The sequence below is a fragment of the Perognathus longimembris genome, chromosome 7, assembly GCF_023159225.1.
Source record: "Perognathus longimembris pacificus isolate PPM17 chromosome 7, ASM2315922v1, whole genome shotgun sequence".
Taxonomy (NCBI): domain Eukaryota; kingdom Metazoa; phylum Chordata; class Mammalia; order Rodentia; family Heteromyidae; genus Perognathus; species Perognathus longimembris.
In genome coordinates, this window is record NC_063167.1 from 72203641 (window position 1) to 72216373 (window position 12733).

The 12733-nt window shown below is 44.1% G+C and overlaps 1 protein-coding gene across 1 annotated transcript; it reads left to right on the forward strand.

Annotated features, from left to right (window-relative positions):
* The first annotated feature begins 949 nt into the window (after positions 1 to 949).
* Positions 950 to 10376, forward strand: LOC125355483 (3 beta-hydroxysteroid dehydrogenase/Delta 5-->4-isomerase type 1-like). The gene is made up of 3 exons (XM_048351883.1): positions 950 to 1363; positions 6124 to 6288; positions 9328 to 10376. Exons 1-3 carry the CDS (start codon positions 1219 to 1221, stop codon positions 10137 to 10139), a joined length of 1122 nt encoding a protein of 373 aa, XP_048207840.1. The 5' UTR covers positions 950 to 1218; the 3' UTR covers positions 10140 to 10376.
* Positions 10377 to 12733: the final 2357 nt, after the last annotated feature.

Below are 12733 nucleotides of genomic sequence, written 5' to 3' on the forward strand. Positions count from 1 at the left end.
TCCATCATTGTGGTCATTGTGGTAAATTACTCCACATAAACACCTTAAAGGGGATGATTTGTTTCTGCTCACAGAGCCACCTCCCAAAGGCTGCCCCACCCAGTGCCTCAGGCTGGTGATCAAGCTGACAAGTTTGGCCTGGTCTACAGAAGTTGTTGTGTTCAAAAAGTAAATGCAAAGCTTCCTTCTCATTCCTCACCCTGTGTACCTTTCTATTTGTGTCCTTTGTAATATGCTTCACCCTTCATGTTCTAGAATAGTCCTGCTCCGATTATTCTTCAAAGAAGGAATGCTGTGGACCTTAAACAGACAGACCTTCCTAGGTTTCCCCTTCCAATCTCTCAGCATTCTCAGCACTGCTGTGTACCAATCTTATTTCAACTCAGTTGTCCTTCAATCGCACCTACACAAGAAGTCCACAAAAAGTCCAAAAGACAGGGTGCAAAGAGCTTTGAGTAGATGTGGCAGTTTCCTAGAGGTTGGTGGGTCCAGCAAGGGCGTATAAGGCATTCCTTGCATTATGCCTCTCTTCATCTCTATCCTCTGAAGTATCCCTATATAATAAACCAAGAAATGTAGGCAAACATGTCTCTAAGTTCTATATATGACTCAAGCAGCTTAATAGATCTGATGTGTTTAGCCCATTTCTGAGAGGCATGGATAAGAAAATATGGGAATGAACTCATATACAATATAGTTGTATCATGGCAACTAACATTTTTGTGCACAAATTGTTAACATTTTCTTATATTAATTAATTAATTTGTGTATGTGTTAGTACAGGGGCTCAAACTCAGGGCCAGAGCATTGTCCCTTACTTTTTTCTGCTCAAGACTTTTTGGCAGTTAATTGGAGGTAAAAGTCTGATAGACTCTCTTGCCTGGGCTTGGCTGGCTTTAAACAGTGATCTTCAGATCTCAGCCTCCTGAGTAGCTAGGATTACACACCAGTGCCTGTTAGAATTTAACTAGGCGAGAGGCCACCTAACTATAGCCACTAGAGAATCAATTCTGTGCTATTCCGAGGATAAACTCCTCACATAATTTTAGAGCACAGACATGATTATACCATGATTTATAAGGGGATAAATGGTTCCTGTGGGTTTTTCCCTCCATCCCATTACCACTTGTAACTAAAAGTCTGTGCTCACTAGGTGCTTTCTAATCCTCTCAAGGTGGTGGAACCTGCGTCCTGCCGTGTTCTGCTTCTGCTCTGGCCATGACTGGGTGGAAATGCCTGGTGACAGGAGCAGGAGGGTTTCTGGGGCAGAGGATCCTCTGCTTGTTGGCAGAAGAAAAGGAGCTACAGGAGATCAGGGCCATCTTCAGAATCCTGAGACCAGAAAACAAGGAGCTGTTATCTAGTAAGTAAGCTGCAGGATTGAGTATTTGGCTCTACCATAAAGCCTGGGTATGAGGGAAGGGTTTCTAGTCTAGTTTTTTTTAAAAAAAGAAAGAAAGGGGGGGAAAAAAGTTGCAAGGCTCCTCCAGCAGCTCAGCCCATTAGGAGAAGTCAAAGATGGTACCAGAAAGTCAGCTATGAACTGATGTTTGGAGACCAGGTTCTGAGCCCCTGATGCACATTCAGCAGCCAGATTGACAGAGCTTTCCTACATGCTTCATCCCAGATCCTTGAGGACCCTGTGCACAGTGTAGGAAGCAGGGCCCACTCATCTGACAGCGAGGCTCACAGAGAAAAGGCGCTAATCCTCAAGCCATCGAAGAAATGGAGAGCAGAGCTCAGGAGACAGTCCCATCACTTGGCCCTGGGATTGACTATCAGCGATTCTTCATTCCCTCTCCTTTTCTTCCTGTGTATCTCTGAATATGGCTGTCTCTTTTCTGGGGTCAAGGGCTCTGGGTGTGTAGACCTAGTTTGGTCAAAAGGGTTAGCAGATAAAGGTGTGGCTACTTGTCTCCCAAAAGCCAATAATCAGGAGCTAAGAAGTGTCATCTAGAGGAGAGAGAGGAGTTATTAACCCCACAGGGTTATCTTGTGGGGTTCGGGGTAAATGTGGATCTCAGAGGTCGAAGAGGGTTTTATTACAGAGGCTAAGGAGGTTTTCCTCATCCAAGGTAATTCCTCTGGCTAACCTCCTTCAATTTTCTTGGGATAGGGCCTGCAGTTCTTTTAGAAAGAATGAAAAATGAAGATGTGGCTTTACATAAGCCCACCAGGTGCTCTGGGTTCTGCAAATCTTAAGTCAACAGTTAAAATCTTCGCCATTTACTAGAGCTTCATGTTAGAATTTAGAATACTGAAAAAATGGAAAGGGACATAAAATTTGCAAAAGGATTGGATGGGGTAGAAAGTCCAAGAGAGGTTAGGCAAATGGAACTCTACCAACAGATATGGTGGTGTGAACCTGTATTAGCTATCTGCTATGGTAAGCAGAAATACAAAGATTACAGTCTGAAGTCAGGCCGGGAAGCAAGACCCCATCTGAAAAACAAACGACAGGAAAAGGACTTGCAGGGATGTAAGTCCATATAAGAGAGTATTGGGGGGCTGGGGATATGGCATAGTGGCAAAGAGTGCTTGCATACATGAATCCTTGTATACATGAATCTCTGGGTTCAATTCCCCAGCCCCACATATACAGAAAGCAGCCAGAAGTGGCACTGTGGCTCAAATGGCAGAGTGCTATCCTTGAGCAAAAAAAAAGAAGTATGTTTAAATATATATATTTAAATTTTTTTAAGTAAGTCAGTCAAGGACAACTTAATATCTAAAAGAAAGGGGTATGATAGAAAGAATGTCTATATGTGTTTGTTTAAAATACTTAATTTAATCTGCATGCTCTAAAAATCCTTGGTCTTTCTTTCTTAACCTGATTTTCTTTCTGACTTTGCATATTTTCTGATTCTTGGGTCATCTAGTTCTTATCTATCCTGCCTCAATATGTCTCGAATAATCATTTAATATTAGAATAATGACTGATGATATAAAGTACAATTCATCTGATTTCTTATGCAACTTTTGAACATGAATTAATAGTACATTTATTGTAGTATAGCTTAATTTCTACCTCTTCAGTTTCCTTGATGACTCAGGAAATCTCAATGCTAGCTCTAGACCAAAATGACTTAACTTGTGGAGTTTATAAAGCAATCCAAAAGTTTAACTTTGGGTTAAATATGCCCATTATTGAATAAAACAAATATATATATATAGACATAAAGCACAAAAAATGATAGGATCATGATTTTCTCAAGTAAGTTACCTGAAATGTTTTTAAAAAACAAAAATTATATCTGACAATTTCTAAATAGGCACACAAGACCCAAATAGCAGAGACTAATGAAGTCAAGTGTGCATTTAGGTGTGACTACAGATGACTATATCACCTTGAAAAAGTATTTTAAAGCTCATCTTATTTTTTTTTATTTTTATTTTTTTGGCCAGTCCTGGGCCTTGGACTCAGGGCCTGAGAACTGTCCCTGGCTTCTTCCCGCTCAAGGCTAGCACTCTGCCACTTGAGCCACAGCGCCGCTTCTGGCCATTTTCTGTATATGTGGTGCTGGGGAATCGAACCTAGGGCCTCGTGTATATGAGGCAGGCACTCTTGCCACTAGGCTATATCCCCAGCCCAAAAGCTCATCTTATTTTTAAAACTTTAAAAATATCCTCTCTCCAACTATATTAAATTTTTCTTCTGATCAATATTGGACCAAAAAAAATGTACTGTGAATTTCCTGGTAAAATGTGTAGTGTAACCAAGAAAAACTCCTTTGTGTTATTCTCTTCTTTTTTTTTTGGCCAGTCCTGGGGCTTGGACTCAGGGCCTGAGCACTGTCCCTGGCTTCTTTTTGCTCAAGGCTAGCACTCTACCATTTGAGCCACAGTGCCACTTCTGGCCTTTTTAATGTGGTGCTGAGGAATCGAACCCATGAGTGCTTGTACATGAGGCAAGCACTCTACCACTAGGCCACATTCCCAGCCCCTGTTGTTTCCTTTTATTCTGTCTCAAGTACTGGGGCTTGATACCAGGGCCTGGCCACTGTCCTTTTGCTTTTTAGCTCCAAGCTACAGCTCTAGCACTTGAAACATACTTCTACTTCCAGCTTTTGGCTGGTTTTTTGGATATAAGAGTCTCATAGACTTTTCTGCCCAGGCTGGCTTCAAACTGGTATTCTCATATCTCAGCCTCCCAAGTAACTACGATTACAGACTTGAGTGCCTGGCTTAAAAAATGTTTTGATATCTGTCAAAGATACTCCTATTATAATTATGCCATCAAAGATCATAAGCCTTGCCAGGCACCGGTCACTGTAACTGTAATCCTAGCTACTTAAGAGGCTAAGTTTGAGGATCCCAATTTGAAGCCAGTTTGGGAAGAAAAAGTCTATGGAATTCTTATTTCCAATTAACCACTCAAAAAAACTTGAAGTGGAGTTGTGGCTCAAGAGGTAGAATGCTAGCCTTGAACAAAACAAACAACAACAACAATTTTTTTTTAAAAAAACCCTCACTTACAAAACCATTTGGTGTAAACCAACTGCACAACTTTTGGGGGAAGGGGAGAAGGAGGAGGGGCAAGGGAGGAGGTAACAAGTAGAACAAGAAATTTACTCACTGCCTTTCATATGAACCTGTAACCCCTCTGTATCACACTTTGACAATAAAGGAAAAAAACCCTCAGGGACAGCACCCAGTTCCTGAGTTCAAGTCCAAGGACTGGCATTTTTAAAAAGTCATAAGCTTCAAGCAATAATATATATAACCATACAGAAAGAAGTACAAATAGATTCAGACTCCATGCTGTACTTGGGACTTCAAATTTTGTATATTTAATTAAATAACCTGTTATTTGAAAGTTAAAAATTGTTCACAGAAAATATTTCAATACTTAAACAGTATGCTATAAACTAGCATTTTTTTTTTGCCAGTCCTGGGGCTTGAACTCAGGGCCTGAGCACTGTTCCTGAGCTTCTTTTCACTCAAGACTAACACTCTACCACCTAAGCCACAGGGCCACTTCCAGCTTTTTTCTGTTTATGTGGTACTGAGGAATTAAACCCAGGGCTTCATGCATGCAAGGCAAGCACTCTACCACTAAGCCACATTCCCAGCCCTATAGCATTTCTTAAAAATGTACTCTAGTCAACTCAAAGAAGCACTTAAAAGATGTGCCCCCAAAAAGACAGTTCTGCCTCTGTTTCTCACTCAACTCCAAATCCACAATGAGCATTCATTCCCTATAGAACTAAATTCTAACTTCTTCCTCTTACAGCCAAGTCTCCATAATCTCTCTACTCTTTGCAATGAATGTGATGAACTCTCCACAGCACTCCTTAAAAATTATATTCAAGACACAGAGAAGGTCTTACTGTTAAGATTCCTTTTTGGCAAGTGGATGCTTTTGATATCTTCCAATAATCTTCCAATAATCGCTTTGTTGTTCTGCCGGGCTAGGTTTGCCTCCACTGGCGCAGAGATGCTAGCCTTACTCTCTTATCTGTGCTCCCTTTCTCACCCTTTCCCCTGGCTGCCCAACTTGCAGGCAGGCCAGGGTGGAGTGGGGGAGTTAGGGTAGGCCTCAGGTACACATAGCCAAACGAGATCCCCTTTTCTCCCTCCTTACCCACGAAGGAAGCCAGGCGCACTCGGAGTCTCAGAGAAAGCTTCAAGAGCAATCTGGTTTAATAAAGGAAGGGGCTAACAACTTATACCAGGAGAGATGACAAGGAAAGGGGTGATAGACCAGGAGCTGGCGATAGGCAGGCGAGCTTGTCAGTCCAAGAGCGGCTCCCCAGGACGCCCTCCCATAGTACCGCCCTCCGGGCAAAGCCCGCAAAAAGGGGAGCACATGTGCTAGCTGGCGAGAAGTTGGGGGGCTGGTCACAAAGCCACCCCTTCTGCTTCTGGACCCAGAGAAGTGTGGCTTGCTTCCACACTGCCCCAGGGCTGGAGGAAGGGCAGCGTCTCGGGATAGCTCTCCTTGCCCTTCCCCCTCAAGGCCAAAGCTGAATCCCCAACATTGTTCCTCTTATTTAATGTGCTACCTCCTCCCAACAAGTCCCCTCCAGGACTGCACCTGAAAGCCTAGGTAAGGGTCATCCTATCTTTAGGCTTCATGCCCACCCAGAAAGCTGCCCAGTGCCCATTCTCCTGCTCCCACAGAGCTGCAGACCAAGGTCAAGGTGACGGTGCTGGAAGGAGACATTCTGGATGCCCAGTGTCTGAGGAGGGCCTGCCAGGGAGTATCTGTTGTCATCCATACTGCTGCTCTGATTGATGTCACTGGCGTCATTCCCAGAAAGACCATCATAGACGTCAACCTCAAAGGTACTGTGCAGGGGGTGAGGGGGAGGTGGGGTCTCCAGCAGCATCTCAAAGACCTTACCTAGTTTCACACCTCCTAGTCACCTTAGTGCTCAACGCTAGGCAGCTCAGCTTCTCCTAACAAGTCCCGGCCTCCTAAGCACCCACATCCCTCCCAAAGACAAATAGGGAAATGAAAGTCGCATGTCAGAAACACTTGTTTACTAACATTTTGTCACAGGTTTAGAAAAAAAATTCATAATGACAGACACATGTCTCCAATTTGAGCTCATACTTACTCCACTACTAGTGATTTGTAAGTGAGTTTCTCCCAAAAGAATCAAACACTCTTTTAAAAAATAACTAAACAAAAATGATCCTTGGCCCTGGACATTTCCTCCTTCTTCAAGGGAGGGTATTCTATATCACCCTATAGCCTTCAGGAAATGTGCTGTGTGCTGCCAAGAGGAACTCCTAGGACTAAATCTATTCTACTCCTCAGTTCTCAACCAGACTCAATTGAAACCCAGAATGCAAAGTAGAAAGAACATTCTGCTTAAGAGGTCAAGGTCCAGAGGACCACAGTTCAAGGCCAGCAGGGACAGAAAAGTCAATGAGACTCCAGACATAAAATAACCAGCAAAAAACTGAACTGAAGGTGTGGCTCAAGTGGTAAAGTACCACTGGATTAAGGGTAAGGCCCTGATTTTAAATTCTAGTACTGCTAAAAGAAAAAAAAAAGTAAGAACAAGTGTTTATTACCTCTACTGTTCTTTTTTTTTGGGGGGGGGGGTAGGGGGGTGTGAACTCTGGGCCTAGGTGCTGTCCCTGAGCTCTTCAGCTCAAGGCTAATGCTCTACCACTTTGAGTCACAGTGCCACTTCCAGTCTTCAGGTAATTAATTGGAGATGAAGACTCACAGACATTCCTGTCCAGGCTGGCTTTGAACCATGATCTTCATATCTCAGCCTCCTGAGTAGCTAGGATTACAGGCATGAACCACTGGTGCCGGCACTTATACTATTCTTAACCAGATAAACACAGAGAAAGAATTGGTAGTGGCTTCATACAGAACAAGTCACAGAAAGAGAGGATTTGCTCAGTGACTAGAAATGGTCTTTGTGACCATTTTTACTGATCCTCACCGCAACGAGAAAAATGGCCACACTTAGAACTGTCTGTATGTCAACAGCTAGGCTTACACTTGTTAGCACAGCATGAAGAAGGCTGAAAAAGGAGGATTTTGAGTTCCAGAAAACCTTGGCCTCATAGGAAACCATAAAGTAAACAAGTAAATCAAAACACGACCTACTGTTCATATACAATTGTGTAGGAGAAGTTACATGATTGCTCCACTGTCCTTGAGAAAATGGCTTTCTGAATCTCAGATCTGGCTTTACTGAAATGAAAAAGGTCAATTTTTTTGTCTATTTTTCCAGTCCTGTAAATCAAACCTGAACCTCAATGCATATGGTATGTGTACTTTGCCACTGTGCTATACCCCAAAACCAAAGAGTAGTATTGGCAAAATACAAGCTAATAACCCCATTCCCCTTTATAAGGGAGTTCACTAAGGCTAAGGATAAAGCTCAGTGATAAAGACCTTTCTACTATGCATAGTCTATAGCTTTAATCACAGTATAAAAAAAAATTCTTTCTCAAGTACTACCATGTACGTACACACACACACACACACACACACACACACACACACACACACACACACAGACAGGGGCCTAGAAATAACTGCTAACAAAAACCAAATATCAGGGCTGGGAATATGGCCTAGTGGCAAGAGTGCTTGCCTTGTATACATGACGCCCTAGGTTCAATTCCTCAGCACCACATATATAGAAAAGGCCAGAAGTGGTGCTGTGGCTCAAGTTGGCAGAGTGCTAACTTGAGCAAAAAGAAGCCAAGGACAGTGCTCAGGCCCTGAGTTCAAGCCCCAGGACTGGCAAAAAACAACAACAACAACATCAGCCACTCTTAATTTATGAATTTTTCCTGTAGCTTGGCAGATCTGAGTCAGGAATGAAGAATACACTCATCCCAGACACTCATCCCAGGACTGGTGCACACACACACAAAAAAGTCAGCTGAATTATCTTCCTGATTCTCAAGTTTTACTTAAAAAAAAAAAAAAAAAGAATTTGTAGCCAGGTACTGGTGGCTCATGCCTATACTAATAGCTACTCAGGAGGCTCAGGTTGGCAAATCATGGTTCTTCAAAGCCAGTCTCAGCAGACAATCTCTGAGACCTTTGAGTTCAAGCCCCAGGACCAGCACAACAAAAGGAAGGGGGAGGAGAAGGAAGAGGAGGAGGGGGAGGGGGAGGGAGAGAAGGGGGAGAGGGGGAAGGAGGAGGAAGAAGAGGAAGAAGAGGAAGAGGAGGAAGAAGAGGAGAAGAAGAAGAGAAGAAGAAACTGTGATAAGATCAAATAAGTAGTGAAAGGTATTCAGTATAAGTGATGGCAAATTTGTAGCCTTAAATATGAAAAATGAAGTAGGATCTCTATCTCTTATTACATACAAAAGTAGTTTCCAAGTTTGCAAATGTTTTACATAAACAACACAGTTCTTTGTTAAAAAATGAACGGAATATATTTGTAACAGGAAAGAGGAAAGCATGTGTTAACCGAAATTTCAATAAGGTAAGTACAAAGCAAAACTAGGAGTCAGATTATAGCAAATCAAGGATTTCTCTTCTATGAAGAAACCTGTAGACAACATAATAAATGAGTAATAGATATCCAGATTCAAGAAATTGATACTTAGAATGAATGAGTATTCTTGGAAAATGTACACAAAAATTGCAGGAAGCTTCACAGAAATGTACCTATCAGTTCATACTTACCAAATAGTTAAAAATCATATAAAGAAGTGCAGTTACATATGAAATTTTTATTAAAATAAAACTTTGTACTAGTACTTTAAGAAAAGGAGAGAATACACTCGTCTCTAGAATACACCTAGGCAAAGATGGAGGTAAACCTGAGCCTGTAACCACTGCGGATAGCCTTGGGTATTCCTCAGCGCTGACACTGTGCTCTCCACTGGCAGGTACCCAGCTTCTGTTGGATACCTGTGTCCAAGCTAGTGTGCCAATCTTCATCTACACCAGTTCAACTACAGTATCTGGGCCCAACTCCTACAAGGAGATCATCCAGAATGGCCAGGAGGAAGAGAACCATGAATACAGGTGGACTGAACCATACCCATACAGCAAAAAGTTGGCTGAGAAGGCTGTGTTGGCAGCCAATGGGTGCATTCTTAAAGATGGCGGCACCTTGCATACTTGTGCCTTAAGGCCTCCATTAATCTATGGAGATGAATGCAAATTTATTTCTAATATAGTAAATAGTGCTCTCAAGAACAATGGAATCCTAGCAAAAATAGGTCCCTTCTCTCTGGTCAACCCAGTCTATGTGGGCAATGTGGCCTGGGCCCACATTCTGGCCTGCAGAGGCCTGAGGGATCCCAAGAAGGCACCAAGCATCCAGGGGCAGTTCTACTACATATCAGATGACACACCTCCCCAAAGCTATGATGACTTAAATGATACCCTGTGCAAAGAATGGGGCCTCCGCCGCGACTCCAGGCCCAGCCCTCCTCTCTTCCTGATGTACTGGCTTGCCTTCCTGCTGGAAGCAGTGAGCTTCCTGCTGAGCCCCATCTACACATACCGACCCCCCTTTACCCGACATTTACTGGTAGTCTCAAACAGCGCGTACACCTACTCCTACAAGAAAGCCCAGAGGCATCTTGGGTATGAGCCCCGCTTCTCCTGGGAGGAAGCCAAGCAGAAAACCACAGAATGGGTTGGTTCACTTGTGAAGCAGCACAAGGGGACACTGAAGTCAAAAGCTCAGTGATGTGGTGACAGGTGTTGGCCTGAGTGTTGTCAGGGATGTTTGTAGCCATCTCCACCTGGTCACCTCCAGAAAGGACGTGGGGCACAAGCCCTCATCCACTCTTCCCTTTGACACAAGGGCCAACTAGGCTCGTCTTCAGCCAGCCACCAGGAGCCTTCCCAACCTGGGATCCACCTAGAAGCCTCCTGCCCTAAACCTCAGCAGAGGAGCTGCTGAGCCTCACCCACAGTCCCTGCACCCCAGCAGACAGAGGAGCTGCTGAGCTGCTTTGAGCCACTTGGGGTCTCTTGTTACTTGGAGCTTAGATTCTTAGTTCCTTTTTTCCTGTTCAAAGGCTAGAGCACTTCTGTTCTTTGGAAAACTCCCATTCCTAATGAAAATAAATGAAAGAGCAATAGATACATACAGTGCCTAGTGTGGGGGAGAGCTTCTGTTTACACATTCCCCTGCCTTCCTTTCCTCACCCAGCGCAGTCCTCTGCAAGTCAGTCCGAAAAGCAGCCTGGAGCGGGGAGTGGTGATGGCTCCAGAAGCACAGACTGACATTTCAGGCATGGACTAGAAGACAGGCACAGGGACTCACATTTCATCCACCAGATCAGGGGGCTGGGGCTGCTGTCCTTGTGTCATGGGTGAGGAAACTTGTATCCATCTCCATGACTGGACTTGCAAGACAGGCTTAATGGGGATGTGTTAGCAAAGCCCTCATCTTCCCATTCCTGCCTGGAGTACTGGTTTGCCATGGGACAGAGAACATTGCAACACTAGGTAATGCTTCCTGGCAGAGGCTTGGCTCAGTCCAGTTACCCCTCCCCCCTTCCCTCCCCTACCCCACCCCTGCTGCCAGTCCTGCTCAGTGGGAAATCACTCATGTTAACTAATGGTCCTGACCAGGATTCTCCTACATACCACCTCCAAAATCAATGTTCTTGAAGATTCTAGAAAACAACTGCATATTTGAGTGCCATGGTTTTGGATATTCTTAATTTTGAACTTTCTCCATCCAGTCCACAGAATGGAAACACCCTATGGATTCTGGGTAAAGAGAAACATGATTGAAGTCTCACCAATAGTTAAATAGCACAGGTCATGAAATTTAGAAATCTGCCTCTACCGCCAGATTCATCTGCCTCTCTTCACCTCCATCCTCCATCTCCCCATCTCCCTGTGTCTCATTAGTTCTTTGTTCATCCTTCTATCTCCTTAGCCTCTGAAATGAAGCAGCTGTGGGCAATCCAGTGTGGGGAAGAAAAAGCTGTTTCCTCTTCTGTCTTCCCATCAGCATAGGTGCCTCGCCCAGGCTTGAGATCTCTTCTTTCTCAACTATTTTCAGTTATGTTAATCTGACACATTGGTTTGTGCTAGGTATCAAACTAAACGGGGGAGGCACGTCTTTCTTTCATCTCAAATTTCCACACCCCAAGCTAAACATCAGGCCTTTATCTGATCTCCAAAATTTCAAGACAGAATGTCCACATTATCAAACCCATGTCATTGTGAGAGAAGGAAGGTCAGCGTGAGAAGGAAGTCTATTAAACAGTAAGGGGGTAAGGGGGGAACCAGATTTATTGTCTAATTCTGATATCTACAACTCTCCCATGTTTACAAAGCCACTGCTTCTGCTTAGCTCACTGGCTACCACTCTGATATACAAGAACAGCCCAATTTCAGAACTGTAATAGTCAATGAAAACCTTATTTTGTATGTGTATTCTGACACAATTTATAGATCTTTAATTCAGTTTATTTGGACTAACACCAAGTGTTTAGCTTGACTATTCACTCTACAGGACAGAAAAAAAAAATTGAGGTAGCCGGGGTTTGAACTGGGCACAGAGTGGAGAGGATTCCCCACCTCCCCACCGCACCCCCACCCCCGGCATGTGAGCACTGGAGTTCCTTCTCTGGTGTTCAAGGTGGAGGGGCAGCACTTGCCCATCTCTGGGGAGGCTGCACATCTCCCAGACCCGGGGTGGGGGAGTGTCCCTGGGGAGTGGGGGAAGGGCCTTCCCTCTCCTAGGCAAGCCTAGTAAAAGTCCTCCTGGAGTGTCTAGGACAATTCTTACAGGGAATTCTCACATTTCTCAGTGTCTCCAAAGGGAAAAGAGGGAATGAGCACAAAAAGGGAAGAAGGGTGTGTTCAAATGAAGAATCCCAAGACCTTAGAATGCTCTGGCCAATATCCACTTTTCCCTACTTAAAGTACTAGTGCTTGAAGCCTGTGACAGGCCCAGCACCTGCTTCCAGGCCCAGCACGGGATGTGCATGTCACCACATGGGGGCAGCAAAGACCGGAGGGAGAATGTCAGCAGCCCCAACCTGTGGGCCCTCCACCCTTCTCTGTCTGGATGCGTGTTGCCTCCTCTCTGTCTTTGCATCAGATGGCACAAGTGCTTGTCTGTATAAAGAAACAAGGAAAACACAGTTCAGGGCACAGCCACTGGCTTACATGCAATGTGTATAGGAATTTATAGGATCAAGCTGAGCCAAAAGTGTTCACCCCCAACTACTCAGCTCTGCCAATGCACCCAGAGATTGCCATTAACAATAATGCATAAACATGCCTATGTGAGTCAAATTGTATTCTCATAAAATC

Coding starts and splice junctions, on each gene's coding strand:
- LOC125355483 (XM_048351883.1), top strand. CDS start 1,219: ATGACTGGGTGGAAATGCCTGGTGACAGGAGCAGGAGGGTTTCTGGGG. Junction 1,364..6,123: donor AAACAAGGAGCTGTTATCTA/GTAAGTAAGCTG, acceptor CTGCTCCCACAG/AGCTGCAGACCAAGGTCAAG. Junction 6,289..9,327: donor CATAGACGTCAACCTCAAAG/GTACTGTGCAGG, acceptor CTCCACTGGCAG/GTACCCAGCTTCTGTTGGAT.